At 38.0% G+C, this 16,477-nt stretch overlaps 2 protein-coding genes across 8 annotated transcripts in view; one reads left to right on the forward strand and one right to left on the reverse strand.

The window, feature by feature from the left end:
* LOC122352741 (GTP-binding protein Di-Ras2) lies at positions 1-7,129 on the reverse strand. Of its 3 annotated transcripts, none has more exons than XR_006251921.1 (3): positions 6,993-7,129; positions 282-6,168; positions 1-162 (listed from the first exon to the last, which is right to left on the reverse strand). XR_006251921.1 is itself a non-coding variant. In XM_043250328.1 (2 exons), exon 2 carries the CDS (start codon positions 6,148-6,150, stop codon positions 5,551-5,553), a length of 600 nt encoding a protein of 199 aa, XP_043106263.1. In that variant the 5' UTR covers positions 6,151-6,168; positions 6,993-7,129; the 3' UTR covers positions 1-5,550. The 3 variants fall into 3 exon arrangements, 1 of the variants encoding a protein (XP_043106263.1); XR_006251920.1 differs by having other exon boundaries at positions 1-202; XM_043250328.1 differs by having other exon boundaries at positions 1-6,168.
* syk (spleen tyrosine kinase) overlaps positions 6,652-16,477 on the forward strand; it is a 23,573-nt gene continuing 13,747 nt past the window's right edge. Inside the window, exons 1-3 of one of the 5 annotated variants that reach the window (XM_043250324.1) lie at positions 6,652-6,849; positions 7,112-7,272; positions 14,816-15,260. In XM_043250324.1, coding sequence (XP_043106259.1) covers positions 14,859-15,260 — 402 coding nt within the window. In that variant the 5' untranslated portion in view covers positions 6,652-6,849; positions 7,112-7,272; positions 14,816-14,858. Of the gene's footprint in view, positions 6,850-7,111; positions 7,273-10,989; positions 11,260-14,815; positions 15,261-16,477 lie in introns of those variants that run through there. The other 4 variants (XM_043250323.1, XM_043250325.1, XM_043250322.1 and 1 more) reach the window with 4 other exon arrangements.

Consider the following 16,477-nt stretch of genomic DNA (forward strand, 5'->3'; position numbering starts at 1 on the left):
TTGAATTGCAAAAGAATTTTATTTGCATTTAAGCGTTATCAGTATTGATTCTGGTACTGAAACACTTTAATGGTCATGTAGATCAGGATGTCTGTTGACTTCATAGGGTTCAATGACATTTGCATTGTCCAAGACAACTGCATTCATCAAACCACCAGGAACCTAGAGACAAATGCCACGCCCAGGAGATAACACAGAGGTACTGACAAAGACAAGACAGTTTAGTACACAATATATTTCTTTGCCTCGACATAGTGCAGAATTTTGGGAGGTAGACTCACCATCTCTCCCGCTGTCGAGGCCAGCAATGTTGGTTGTGGTCATGGTCCTCCGGCCGGTCTCCGTTGCCTGCGGTTCCCGCTGGGGCTGGCAGGCTGTGAGGCAGCGGCTAGCAGGTGGTCCGTCCGTGCAGCACTGGTACAGGTAGGTCTTTCATCACGCCCACTTCTATGAGCCAGGAGCCCGACATCGCCAGTAGGTTGGCACTAGGTACTTGTCGTGTGTTGAGGATGAAGACTTTGCTCTCAGGACGTGGAGCCAGGATTTTCGCCCAAACAAAAGTGACAGCGCTGCTGGAATCCATGATGGCTCAAAAGGGTTTCCCATTTACTTTTACGGTCACCTCTGGTGCTCCACGGGGTGGCTCCTCGAGGACAATGCAGCTGGTTTTACGCTCCAATGCGCGTCACTCCTGGACCACTCTCCAAGGAAATGGCGGCACTTGCTCCCCAGGCTCCCACTGTTGGGTCCGCAGAACGGCTGTCAGGAAATGGTCTACGACGACTCACTTCGCTACCTGACATAATAGCCAGTGACGTGCAAGTCAGGTCAGTTCGGCGGCTTGAGCTCAGGCCCGAATATGGGGGGTTGTATTCCCAAGGGTAAAACTGCTGGGCAGCCGAGATAGGGGAAAGTCAAGGCGAGCCAGTATTTCTCTCCGCAGTTCCGTGTACTTCTCAGCGGCCTCACAGGGAAGGGAGAAATACGTGTGTTGGGCTTTGCCGGTTAAGAGGGGGGTCAACCCTCGCGCCCAATCATCTGGGTGCCATCCCTCTGCGTTGATGGTGGTTTCAAACATTTGTAAATACGCCGTCTGAAGGGCGGCAAGCTCCTGCTCCTTCTTGCCCTGTCGAGTGGCCAGATGCTCTACGATTTGCCATTGCTATGTGGTTGCTAGGTTACTTGGAGTGGTTGTTAAGGTGGTTGCTAGAGTACCCGGGTGGTTGTTAAGGTGTAGCTATGTGGTTGCTAAGGTGTAGCTATGCGGTTGTTATGGTACCTGGGGTGGTTGCTAGGGTGTTGCTATGCGGTTGCTAGGGTACGTGGGGGTACCCTGCTATGGTGTTGCTGTGTGGTTGCTAGGGCACTCAGGGTGGTTGCTATGGTACCTGGGGTGGTTGCTAAGGTGTTGCTCTGAGGTTGCTAAGGTACCCTGGGTGGTTGCTAAAGTGTTGCTATGTTGCTATTCTAGCATGATTAGCATGTTACTAGCACTACACACAAATACACACTACTTAGTCACACAATGCTGTTGTTAACATTAATAATTTGACAATAAGGTATACCAATACTTTCCTCAGTTAGTCAGAACAAAGTGTGGCAGGTGTTACTTGTTCAGATGACAATAAATCTTATTTGTGTCATATTCCAAGACGTAGGCTAGAATCTATGACCTAGTACAAGATTCACACTGGTGTGGTAACGGAAAGCTACACATTTAAAACATTAGATTAATTCTTGCTGGAGCTGTGCCAGAGCACAACCCCACGCATGAAATATAATTCTGCAACTGCAATTCCAGGTTTTCAAACATAGAAGCAAAACTAACAGACTGCAGCTTTAAAATGCAACAGTTAAACCACAAAAAAGATAGATGTCCGAAACAAATACATATAATAACAACAACAATAATAATAACAATATATCATAATGCATGATTTGTAAATTAATGCATTTCATGTTTTTAATCACATAACTAGGTCCATGTGTATGGCTTTTCTGATGTGGTAAACCTGCTCAGTAGGGCACCCGGTACAGCATTGCGGTTGATTGAAATGATTAAAAACCACAAAGATTTTCAGAAGCAAGCTAAAATTAAATATTTGTTTTTTCAAATGCATTTTAATCTAATGTTTGCTTTAGTTGACATTTTCGGATAGGCTTATGGTGCAGTTGAGTATGAGTGGTAACACTGTATTTTAGCGTCTCTATTAGCATGCCTATTACCAGAATATTAGCAATTTATTAGTGCTAATTAAGCACATATTAATGCCTTATTCTACAAGACCTTATTTTACATCCCTAATCCTACCCAATACCTAAACTTAAAAACTATCCTACTAGTTACTATTAATTAGCTACTATTAATTAGCAGCAGCAAATTGTGAATTTATTTCAGGGAGAGTCATAGTTAGTGAATAAGTGTTCCCTACTCTATAAAAACAGTGAAGCATTAACATCTTAGCGCAGATTCACGTTCATCAGTTTAGAATAAATTTTAAAGGCACTTTAAGTTCCACTCACTGCATATAATAGAAGCAGCACAGGTATGCATTCACAATGAGCTTGGATTACACTGAGAATTGGTCCTGGTGACTCATTTGTACTTTTGTGCACTGGTGCGGTCACATTGAAGGCAGTAGGTTCATTGGTGAACAGATGTAATGGAAGATTTATAGCGCCAATGATGAGGTGCAGTTAAACACCAGATGTGCGTCATCCCATTTTCAGTATTCTTGTTTACACAGTGAACCTACTGGCACAGCATCTCCCACAGCCAAAGCCTTCATCTCATGGGTCTATTACTATCAGGAACCTATCAGGATGCATTTGCGGCTTCGACAGGAGCAACAGCTGCAGTTTAATGGGCATGAAGACAGAGGAGAGTCGTGACTTGTTCAACTCCCCAACCTCCCTCAACACTTTTCCATGACACAACCAATTGCAGCTGAAATGGCTTAGGAAAACCCCAAAGACAGAGATAAAACAAAGGAAGCACAAAGGCATTATTTCTGTTTTCTTACCTTATTTGTTGGTTATTAATTCCTTGTAGAACTCATCATTACAATTTGTGAATCTGGATTGAGAGTTGGATTGATAGTATGATAGTTCTGAGTCCAAAGTTGCGAACAGCTTGCAGTAGAACGTCACGTGTTGCTCGAAATTACAGTTATTATGCTGTGAATGCAACAGTCACTATTACCTCTGACAAACTATAGACCGAAAGTCATTCATTTCAAGTGTAAGCTGCATCAAGCACCCATATGCATATGCAGAACTTTCAGGTTTGATTTGTGCTGTAGTTATTTTTAAATATTTGAGTTTAAGCAGCTAAATCACCTGACCATATGACAATTACCAACACCTTTCCATCAAACGTTCCTTCTACTCGCCGCATGGTGCTTTTTTCTTGATTATTATTATTTTTTAATGGCCCATATCAGGGATTCACGTGCGGTCATTATAAATAGGTGTTATAAATTATGATTATTCTGACTCTGTAAACAACAGAATGTTTTACTCAGATTAATGGTGCCTGAGTCTGGCAGAGCTCATCGTGAAAGAGCTTGCATTACTGGCTTGATGCTTGTTAAGTGCTGGCAGGTGCTCTATTATACTGCAGGCCACTTGACTTGCCGGTAATGAGGCAGGCGGGCTTATTACTCTGACATGTCTAAATACCACACACGTTCTTCCCTCGCCTTTCCCCCACGCACCAGCATCATTTCTGCTCGGAGTCAAACCATTCATCATCTGTTTGATTAAGTGCACACATAAATGTAGCAGCTGGTAGGCTGACCTTCACGCAATTGTTTGAATTCAAACGAAGGAGGCTTCTACTGCAAACCATTAAAACGTTGGATACATTTCTAGTTAATGTATGACTCAAAAAACCCCCGACAGCTGTCATTAGCATCTGAGTGTAATGAGACTATTCAGCATCAAATGCATAATATAATTTATTCTTGTGATCTATAATACAATCGTAAAAAGTTGTAGGCACACATGATGTCCATACAGGCATTTCATCAAAACGGTATTACATTTTATATATCGGAACAGAAACCCACTGTAAGCTTTGGGACCAAGCATCCATAATAGCTACATATGGCCATCAACTCTCGCCAGCAACAAATTCGAGTTAAATACGGCATTAAAGGTCTCCGCTATTCTAGTTAGTAAACAGCTGATTACATCACTCTAACCAGACAAGTGAGTTTCAATACAGCATAGCACTTGAACTTGATTACAAGACCTGTCATGCTAGAAATATATAACTACAAAATATATATATCACTCTCAAAAGCACTTGCTGATTTTTCACTAAATATGCGTAAATACAAATGCAGCAGTCGATAGCTCATGTTAGTTCACTCGAAAAAGCACTACTGCCAATTATTAGTCAGTTTGTCAGCAGTTAATATTAATGTTTACAATGTTCAAATCAGCCACATTGAGAAAACCGATTTTCTTTCTAGTATTTTTGTCTCGTTTTCTATTCTTGCAAACAAGATGCGTTTATTAGCGAACCAAACGTCTTAAGGCATAAAATATTGTTTTGTGGAAAAAAAAAAATCAAACAATAAATATCTGTCAGCAGCATAAAAAAACGCAATTTTAACTCAAAAGCTACAACAAATGTTTGTACTAACAAAAAAAAGACAAAAATACTCAAAAAAAAAATCTGTTTTGCAGTGGGTGTGTTCATTTTACAATTAATTAATGTTTATGTGAATTTAGCTGATCTTTTCTTCCGTGCTGTACTATCCTTTAATACAAATACTGTACTAGTAAATAGTCAACCGCCTTTTCAAAAAGAACATTTCTAAACTCGAATTCTAAAAAGGATACAATACCTCACGAGCTTTAAATCTAAGGCATATGGAGATAAAACTACAGCAGCCTTTATTAAATCTTTGATGATAAATCACGCAACTAACAGCAACAACCATTTAGCTTATTTTGGTTGACTACTACCTTCACTACTGATTGCATGCCTCGACGTGTTACAATTCAGCTGATATATGCGATCGTGACCTGCCATATAAGATGTCATATATGTTATACAGTACAATAATATGCTGCAGCCCAGCCTGTACAGTAAGGACTGATTTTACTGCTTTCTACATTACTGATAAAAGAAAGGGTATTACCACTGCCATTGGGTTTGTGCACATCAACCTGTCTTTTCTGTTTTCTAGACGAACAGGTTGGTTACTAAAATCTGGTGCAAACCTGCAGCGGCATCACAATCCGTGACAAGCTAGAGAACTGAAGTCATTGAAGCAGACTTCATGAATTCTCTAGGCTTTTCTCCACTGTAAAACGTGTCAAAGAGCAATTACTATATGGTATAATTCGTGATATGGAAAAGAGCAGCCGGCGTATTCTTAAAAATTTCACTTCTTTGTTCCAAAGAAGAAGGAAAAGTTTACCACGATTTTGGAGTTTCACTGAATCCTGTAAAAGTGTAAACAGGTGTCCAACAATCCTGTTTTCAGGTGTAAACAGTGTTAGCCAGAGCATCACGACCGAGCACGTTTTGCTTTTTCACATGACCACACATTTGCCTTTGAGCTTCTCGGCTCGTTTTTGCTGCTTGCTCTTCTTGCCGTCGATCTGAAGGCTAACAGTCCTGCGTTTCTCCAAATTAAGCAGCTCTTGAAACAGCTCCTTGACGTTGTGATTCGTCTTAGCTGACGTCTCCATGAAGGCACATTTCCACCTCCTGGCCAAAGTCTCTCCGTCGCTGCTCTCCACTTCACGAGCGCTCACCTCGTCGTTCTTGTTGCCCACCAGCATGATTGGGATGTTCTCGATGTCCCCCTTAATCAGGCAGATCTGCTCGAAGATGGGCTTGAGCTCCTCCAGGGACTGTTTGCTGGTGATGGAGTAGACTAAGATGAAGGCGTGGCCTTTGGTGATGGACAGACGCTGCATGGCGGGAAACTGGTGACTGCCCGTGGTGTCTGTGATCTGCAGAGTGCAGATGCTCTTGTCGCAGCTGATCACCTGCCTGTAGGTGTCCTCGATGGTGGGGATGTAGCTCTCGCGAAAGGTTCCCTTCACGAAACGCAAGACCAAAGAGCTTTTGCCCACTCCTCCAGCTCCAAACACAACCACCCGGTAATCATTGCTTTGTTCTGGCATGGTATCACTCAAAATGACCTGGATGGTGCCAAACCGAAAATAATGATCATGAAATACAAGTACGAAGGGTACAAAAGCAGTCACATGGGCGGTCATTTCTAAAAGGTATTAACATGTACATTATAGATAGAAATATGAACGCTTTTTAGCTTCGCAAAGGTGAACCATACCAGCGACAGCTTTGTTTTTGTTTTTTATTTTTGAGAGTGAAACAAAAGTTGGCAATTTAAAAAAACAACGTATTTGCATCGCTCCTAAACAAAAAATCAGCCAAACCTTTAAATGGGACACTTTCTTATTTTCTTTGTCATAACATAAATGCATGCATGTATCGAGTCGTATAAATCATGCAAGGCTTATAAAAATGAATGCAATTCAAATCAAACTAAACTCAGCTTTAATATGAAATGCTTCACATATAACTAGAGTCAGTAGAGATACTGGCCAATGAGACCTCTTCCAGTCTGACATGCACGTTTCCCTGATTAGTACGTTTCCCTTATTCGCTCAAAACAGGAGCAGCATCTACCGTGAGCACATGGATGCGAGCGAAAACGGCTAGTGGAAATATTTCATCTGTTTTTGTATTCCTATTTTATTCGGCAGCAAACTGATGCAGTGCTGTCGGACGGACGGCGCAAGCAGGATGCGCAGAAAAACCAGGCAAGATAAAGGACAAAGAGAAACCAGCCGTGAACTGTGAGTGTCACCTACACCTTTACAGTTATTCGCTACATAATAAATCGCGCGTAATAAACACGGTGCATATTGAGTAACGCGTATGGTATGAAAACAAAAGATTTTATGTCGCGGGTTTTGAATAGATGCGATTCTGAACTCACCTAAATGTCGATGTTTAAAGACGCAATTCTAAATCCCTGTTGTCATGTCGCGGTTGACGATGGAAATGATGGGAAATCGGCTTTTTTTTCTTTTCTGGGGGTTTGCGATTCCTCTAAAGATCCATCTGAGGCATGACTGATATTTAAAGGGCCAGCGCTGTTTCCTGCAGGCGCTGACCGACTCTCTCCTGTTCTCTCCCCGTGACGTCACGAGGGATTTCGACGTTTCTCCCCCGCTGCTGCAAAACACGTGGGTCCTTATGAGCGACCCTCATATACGGTGTGTATTCCGCTAACATTCTGTTTAATGGTGCTTGTGAGGCTTTGTTTACTTTCTTTTGCATCTCATTCAGCTTTAGTGGTGCCATCTGTGTGTAGTAACCTTCTAGCTATTTGTATAGGCTAGCAATTTATATAATACAAACTGTTTTATCTTTACACAGATGGATAATACAACAACAAGGCTAGTCTTTTGTGAAGTTAGGAAATGTGAGATTTAAATGTTTAACATTCAAAATATAAATACACAGCGATGGCAATATATTCGACCCTGGAGCACAAAATTGTTTATTTATTAGTTATATTTGTAGCAATAGCCAACAATGCATTGTATGGGTGAAAATTATACATTTTTTCTTTTATGCCAAAAATCATTAGGATGTTAACTAAAGATCGGGTGCCTTTAAGATATTTTGTCATTTTCTGCATTAAAACTATAAGAAAGTTTATTAGTAATGTGTATCGCTAATCTGGACAATTTTAAATGCAATTTATTTTTTTATTTGATTTTTTTGGAAGCCTCAGATCCAAATAGTTGTATCTCAGCCAAATATTGTTCTTTTCTTAACATACCACACATTCATGAAAGCTTATTTAGTTATTTTTTATGGATTCGTGATGGATTTGTGTATGGTATATGTAAAAAAAAAAAACGTATAAATGTATAAATAACAGTAAGCACACCAATGTGCATTCATGCAGACATGAACACCACACCGAATTTTTTGTAATACTGACCATATATGTGAAAACATATTTTTGATAATACTGTTACCAAATCAGGCAAGAAAATCACATTTTTATGGGGTGCTGTATTTGTCTGTATACATTATTTATAGCCTGTCTCTTATCTGAATAGCAACCATTATAAAAATGGACTCAAATGGCGTAAAAATTACTATAGAATATAGTGGTGGTTAAATTTCTGAAATAATACAGCACCTTTGACACACGTGACCAACAAATGCAACCTCCGGAGCTTTTGAAATAAAATGCAGCTATGTCTTTAGGTATAATGGCAGAGGCTTTTCCTCTTTTTTTTCTCAGTATCCTGCAACTAGGATGCAGCAACTTTACAACTTTGGCTAAACTTTACAGGAACGTTGTGCAAATGCCTCACTTTAAAATTTGAAAGGACATTGATAAGGTTTCATCAGTCAGTCTCTGAGCTGTGCAGGGATAGGTTAGTGCTATTATGAGCGTGATGTTCTCTTCATGGACATGGGTTCCACTGGGTTTTGTCGGGATGAGACATTTTTGCCAGTAAGTGCATACACAGTTGATCCCATCATGAGACCTGTCCATGGTACTGAATCCTTTAACCACCTTTTGAACTGCTGGAAAACATGAATATCAATTCTTAACCATAAGATTGGTTATATTCCTTGCTTTAGTGTCATGCAATCGGGCGAGGAACACAGCTTTAACACAGACTATAGTAAGGTCTTTGCTATTGCAGATTTGGCTAAATAAGGAGCTTAAAATATCATCTTCTTGTAATGTTGGGGTGCCAGAGTCGATGTAATGCAGCCTCAAATTGTATTATATATAATCATGTGTAATTGTATATGCATTGTTATTGTGATTAACTGCAGATGGAACAATAACATGTCTGTAAAAATAGCTGCCTGTGTCAGCATGCCTAGATAGACACTTTGAGTTTGAGTTTTTTTATTGCGCAATTATGTACATATACAAACATATACATCTCACAACAGTTGTAGAAATAAACAGAATACAAAGTAGATTAAACTCTGTACCAGGGAGGAAAAAAAACAACAAGTAACATTTAATTACCAAAATGAAGCTTCATAGGTCTTTTTAGCTTTTCTAATATTGTTTTTGATATTGTGCAAAGTAGCACAACACTGTTTCATTTCTTTTATAAAATAGTCACAACATGGCTTAGATTTTGCCTATTTCTTTAATAATAAATTCATAATTAGTTTTAGAATCAGTCCTATCTTGTACATAAAAAATGACATCATATACTCCTATTTGTATTAATATCCCAAACATCTTAGAAATTAAATTAGAATCGCCTACCAAAAATAATCTTGAATATACAAAGTGAAAGAAAAGATGAGTTACAGATTCCTTAACTACACCGCAAAAATCACAGGAGGTTTTTTATATCCAGTTCAAAGAATTCTTTACCAGGGTAAATTCTGTCTAACATTTTAAAATGTAAATTTTATATTTATTTTACTTTATTGCGAATGAAAAACATTTATTGGTTATCGGCCGTACTTGTTTTTTTTATATTTAGATGATCAAAAAACTGTTAAGCATGGCATAACACATTTCTATTATATCTATTACTGCATTTATCTTTAATAATATTTATATCTCCACAATATAATATCATAATGGCTGTTAGTCAGCATTAATGCATACGCATTGTACATAGAGTCAGTAGCAAGTCATTTCAAGTGGAATGTGTTTTCAAGCACAGCGTAAACAGACAAGATGCTTTTAAAATAAAAATAAAAATTTTTGTAAAATATTTAACATTTTTGCATGACACGTTTCAAACAGTAAAATGATAACCGACCCAAGCGTAGACTACGGTACATGTGGCTTTGATATAATCTTTGATCAGTTTAGGAAAATAAACGGCTCCTAACCACAGCGTCTATTGGTATCACAGATGTGGTTGTTATGAACGGGTTTCAGTTGTAAAGCGTTGTGCTGCCCCCTCCTGAGAGCGGACGAAATTTTGCAAGCTGACATTACTAATAAATTCACTGCGTTCTCCAATCAGCGGATTACAACGATTTCCGAAGGATGGCACTGAAGACTTGGAGTAATGATGCTGAAACATCGTCTTTGATCGCATCGATCAATTACGTTTTACCATAATATTCAGTTATTATTACAGTTTTTACTGTATTTTCGCATCAAATAAATGCAGCCTTGGTGAGCAGAAGAGACAATCGTTCATTAAAGAAATTAAAAAATAATATTTCCTTTTGACAGGCACTGTATTTACCCTCAAGTGCATGTTCCAGGAAAGAAAGAAAGAAAAAAAGAGAGACAATGAATTGCTGCCACCATTTACCAGGTTCCCATAGATCATAAAGCATCAAATGCCACCTTGCGTTTCTCTCTGCTGCTGGAATGAAACACCCTCTGTTTTGGCATTTGTAGCACAAGATTGATTATTAGCATTTATTATAGTCATACAAAATGGATGTGCATGATAAGTATGATAATCACAGACTAGCATTCAGAACACTGTGAGCAAAAGTAAACAGTTTTTTGTAAAATATTACAGTTGGGTTCAGCTCAATGAGCCGCAAACGCATCTGCTCTTACAAACCTTGCACATTTTAAACGTTAATTTACGGTTTAGTTTCCGCATTATTTTAGGGGTTATTGCTATTTATGCGAAGGCTGTGGCTCGCATGCTTCAGCTATTGATTGCCAATTTTTTATCGTTATCTCAATATGTGTACTAAATAGGAGCGTCATTTGGTCACCTTGGTTATATTTGAAAAACAGTATAATTTGAATGTTATGAGCTGCAATGCAGGATTGATAAGAAAATGGACATTTTAGTAAAATCTTAAGGATTATTCCTCGGGGGAACTCCTTTTACTTAATATCTGTTATTATACGTTTTCGTTCTCAGATAGAAGAGGAAGTAAAAGATAGGACACAAAAAAAAATAAAAATTGTGAAGGAAGTAGGCAGAAGTTTCTCAAAATGAGGAAGTCTACATATAGTTCCATTTACTTATTGAAGTTCGTGTCTGTACAATAACAGCAACTTATAGGTGGAACATTTATACCAGTACATCAGTACATCAGTGTTAGCTCACTTTCAGTTTACTTTTAGAGCTGGTGCTCCCGAATTGGCCGTTTCTTTTGAACTATCCACTGAGTTTTTAGTCGTACCACATCCTGTTCAGTTCGAGAGCTTTTTTGAACATTGAACATGGTATGTAGTGACTGTCCAAAGTGAGGGGAGTCGAACACTTTGCGAGGTAAGAATACATCTGTGTATGTAGTATGTAAAATTACGTGCTCAAGTGCGCTGTTAAACTGGATGAAATCTTCAGGCCGAGCGAATTTAGCGCGAATTAAAGCAATTACGTCAACGATGAGAAAAAAAATCGGAATACCTTATAACAATTTACAATTGCAATACAATTTTATTTAACGTGCAGCGTTGTACAATTAGAATACTGTCATACAGCGTGCATCGTATTTAATATCGTATTAGTAAATCTTAACATATGTAAGAAAAGTTTTAGTGAAATTATCTGTAAAATATATCTCACTTTGTTGTGGCATTGCCTGATCTGGCATTATTTATTGACTTTGAAGCGAAAAAAAAGCAAAAGAATATCAGACGTTTCTTTGCCTTACTGTGGTCTGATATTTGTTTTGAAGAAGGCGAGTGATTAGTGGTTAAAATAAAAATGTTACAATTCAACAATAATGTATTAATATTCATTAATATGAATCAATGAATATTTGCATTGACGTATAAACATAATGTGTAGTGAGGTCCGAATTTTAGATGGCTTTGGTGTTAAAAAATATAATTAAAAAGGAAACAGCTTACAGGATTATGAGAAAAATGTTATGACAAATACTGCTAAATGAGTAAATTCATGTTATTTTGAATCATTTTACTTGCATGGTTACCATTTTGTATTGTGTTCTAATATATATAAAAAGAAGTGTATAATTTAGAAGTGTTGCTCTAAGACTTTTCGATATATACAAACGTTTTTTAATTATAATTATCGTTATTAGTGCCGAACATTAGAGCAACCTATTTGTGTATCTACGTCTTAACACATATTATTATTCCACCATTTTGTCTTAATAAGACACCTTAGTAAAATACATTTTATAATAGCTCACAAAAATGACTAATAATTTAGTAATAAACTACATATTTAAACTAACCAGTGGCACACGTCTTTGTAGCTAGACATGTTTTATTAAAGTCATTGTGCTGCTTTGCTGCATGTACCGATTCAACACAAAGCTAAAACCACATTTTCCATCACAATCTTTGCATTCTGCTGTTAGGTTACAATAACGCTGGCCTTTTCTTGCTCAGCCAATCTGGCTGTTTCTTCATGGAATCTTTTTGTGGTTGAATTTGATGAATCTTCTCAGACTTGCTTCTCTTTCATGCACGAACACCAGGCCCTGAGGTTTCGTGTTAGTGTTTGTTTCTGAGGTTGCTTTTTAGTAAGTAAGAAGGAAAGTGCTTGCTTAAAATTCTTAATTCGCGTAATTTCCGATCACTGGTAATAATGGGAAATAAATATATATTTATATAGAAAAAATGTACAGTCATGATGTTTCAGGTTAAACCGGGATTATATTTTCTGGGAGTTATTTTTATCGTTTGTGGCGCTTATATGTGTTGCAATAAGTAACGCTGAAGCATGAAATGGCTGATTTTCATGTGTGGCGTTCAGCCGTGCGACCTTGATTTGCGAGCGGATTCATCTGCTCGTCGCGTATCATTTTTAAGCGCTTTAAACGTCTCATGGGAGTGGGCTTAAGTTGTAGTAAAGGCTGGATGTTATTGCAAAAGACTTGACCGCTTCCTCTTTCTGCGTGAACTAGTTTCTCAGTAGTGCACGTCTTTTAACTTTTTACCCAAGTTAGAGTTCGAAATATATATATGCGTAATCTCCTTTGTAAGAGCATATTTTCTAAAGAAAAAAAACTTGCAGTTAGCTTTTCTCATAATCTTAAATGTTCCGCCCGTGTTTTGTACATACAGTGTGGCTACATAAAAATATAAAAGCATTTTTTTCCAAATGGACATGGATGTAAAATTTAAAACGTTTTGGCCCTTTGAGTTTTCATGAGCTGCAATGTGTGAAATTATGAGATAAGTTTAATCTGTTTGAATTTATTCATCGATTTGTGCTATTAGTTTACTGTTGTAGAAAATGTGGGAAATTCTAACAATGACAAGCAAGTAATAACACAAAGTTTTGTTTTTAATGTTTCTTTCTAAAGTTTTGCATGCTAAATACAAAAATCACATTACTTTGTGTGTGTTTTTTAAACAGTGCCCTTGAAAACTGCTTATGTCAGCCTATACAAGCTTAATAATTTAACATTAACCAAAAGTGAGTCGCCCTAAAACTCGGATGATTTTTGTCTTCTATGACATAATTTTTTGCGATGTTTCAGAAAGTACTAGAATGTCAGAATATTCCAGAATGTTAGATCACCTCACTGGATGTTCTAGAAAACGAACCATGTCATGCTGGTAAACAAATGTAAACCGGTGTTTCATAATTCATAATGAGCTCTGTAAAACGTTTTGAAAATAAATAGTTAATTGAAATGAATTCAACAAACATATGCTTGGCGTTTTGTAGTTATCGAAAAAATTGAAGGAACAGACAGTCAGATTAGAACGAAGATGGCGATAAAGTTAACATGTGACATTAACCACTGACAGGTGTGAGAGACAAAATTCATCACAAACACCCATATAGCCCATATAAACCACTTAAGTTTAGGGGCCTTTTCTTACTATTACCAATAAACTCCTAGTTTGCTAATAGTAAGGTAGCTGTTAAATACTGGCTATTAAAAATAAGAGCATGCATAAAAAGACATTAATAGTGTGCTTTGATATAGTTAAGAATATAGCAAAAATGAAAACTGGTCCTTAAAATGAAGCGTTAACCATTTATTTTATCACCTATGGAAAGGTTATTATTTGGAATTCTCAGCAAGGTTTATAGGCTTTTCGTTTACAAAAGGTCTCTCTGATTGGCCCTAAAAACGTAGTACGTAGATGCAGTTGTGTGAAGTTTCTAAGAAATGATCTACTCGTGATCGAAAATGTTGAAGTGCACTTAGCGTCACGTCAGGGTCGGACCAGACGTAAGCTTTTTGTAGGCTTTCTTGTTCGAGTACTGCAGGTTTCTGGAAATGTACACTCTGTTCTTGCTTTTCTAAATGAAAGAATTTGGATGATGACCGCGACCTTTTACCTGTCAATGACTTTAATGAAGAGTTATTTGCGAGGCAGAGAGCTGAAACCATTCATTTATGAGTTCAAATCTGAAACCTGGACCTCAAAACCAGTTATAAGAGTACATTTTTATGAAATTGAGATGTATACATAAAACGTGTACACATGAAAGTTGAATAAATACGCTTTTCATCGATGTATGGTTTGTTAGGCTAGTACAGTATTTGGCAGAGATACAACTATTTGAAAATTGAGGGTGCCAAAAATCTAAATATTGAAAACATTTCCTTTAAAGTTCTTAGCAAAGCATATTACTAATCAAAAATTTAATTTTGATATATTTACGGTAGGACATTTGCCAAATATCTTTACTAAATATGGAACATGATCTTTGGCATAAATTAAAAAAATATATTTTTGCCCCATATACAATGTATTGTTAGCTATTGGTACAAATATTATGACTGGTTTTGTGCTCCAGGGTCACATTTGAGAGATGAACGTAAGACCAAATTTAGCACGTTTTTTTTTTTTTTGGTGCGACATCTTATGAGGTCCGTGGTGTTTTTCAGGTTAGTCGTGGTCCTCTGAGCTTTGGAAGACGGTTGAACAGATATGGCAGACAGGGTGCAGGGGCTGCCGTACTTCTTCGGCAACATCACACGAGAGGAGACGGAGGAGTACCTTCGGCAGGGAGGAGCCGGGGACGGCCTGTACCTGCTGCGCCAGAGCCGCAGCTTCCTCGGCGGATTCGCTCTGTCCGTGGCCTACGGCCGGCAGTTCTACCACTACACCATCGAGAGAGAGATGAACGACACGTACGCCATCGCCGGCGGAAAATCCCACAGAACCCCAATAGATGTGATCGACTACCACTCGCAGGAGTCCGACGGGCTCGTCTGCCTGCTGAAGAAGCCTTTCAGCCGGCCCCGGGGCACTGAGCCTAAAGTCGGGCCCTTTGAGGACCTCAAGGAGCAGCTCATCCGGCAGTACGTCAAACAAACCTGGAACCTACAGGTGACTGCCACTTCATTTGAGTGTCCGCTATACACTCTGAAAATAAATGTGCTTAAAAGTTCCTTCGCAGCGATGCCATAAAAAAACGTTTTTGGTTCCGCAAAGAACCGATCGGTCAAAGTTTCAGTTTTTTTTATCTTTTTAGAACCCGAAGAACTTTCTTTTGCCACAAAGAGCCTTTTGTGAAATAGAAAGGGTCTTCAAAAGATTCTTCCGTGGCACCTTTATTTTTAAGAGTGTATTAGTAACATGTGAGTACGTTAGCTTAGCCTACTAACACTAACCACAACCCAGTAGTCTATAATGTAACGACTGCTAGTTCACATGTGCTGGCATGTCAGCTTATAGCCTGAAGTGAGCTGTCGAAATAAAGTGTAACCCTTTACTTAACATTTATTTTAATGTTACATATTTGTACATTATTTTAATGGTGCCTTTAACATATTTTATTGACTGTAAGTGCACCTACATATCTACTAATTCTCGTTAGAGTGTCAGTAGAGTATTAGTAAACTGGTAAGGTTAAAATAAGATGACGTGTACTTGGAAAGTTACTAGCAAGGTCTGCTGGGTAGGTACTAGCAATGTAGGGACAATCAAAATAAAGCGTTGCCCCTACTATTATATGATAACACTAAATTAAACATAACTACATGCAAGTAACACTAAGCCAAACCCTAACCATAATAGTAAATACGTTATATAATTACACTGTAACTAGGACAACAAAGCGTAACCTTAATTTCTCAATTTCTTTCACAATTCAGAAAATGTTTAGGGTTTGCAACACATTTGCGTGGTGAGTCATGCTGTACTGTAACTTTTTGATGAACTTATACACTGCGTCTTTTGTATATTTTTGTATTTACTGCTATGCCCCACTGATGGTACGTCTAAGAGGACCTTCATGCTTATTTTATTTCTAAATACCTTTTTTATGAATTGTTCAAATTTGCCATAATGCTAAATAGTTATGCTCTCTCGGCATTTGAGACTTTAAAGACGATAGAGCATTGTATTTACTATTCATTCGTCTTCTTGCGCATGAAACGACTTTCATTATTGGTTTACGTTGGTTTAAAAACTGAACTGAAATTTCAACTTTTGTCATTTTAAATAATACAGAATTTATCTTTACCCAGTTCCTAACAGATCACATCTTGATCAAAGTCACATCTTGCCTTTTTCCGGTTAAAAACACCATTTCAGCCAGAAGT

Source organism: Puntigrus tetrazona, chromosome 10, assembly GCF_018831695.1.
Source record: "Puntigrus tetrazona isolate hp1 chromosome 10, ASM1883169v1, whole genome shotgun sequence".
Classification (NCBI taxonomy): domain Eukaryota; kingdom Metazoa; phylum Chordata; class Actinopteri; order Cypriniformes; family Cyprinidae; genus Puntigrus; species Puntigrus tetrazona.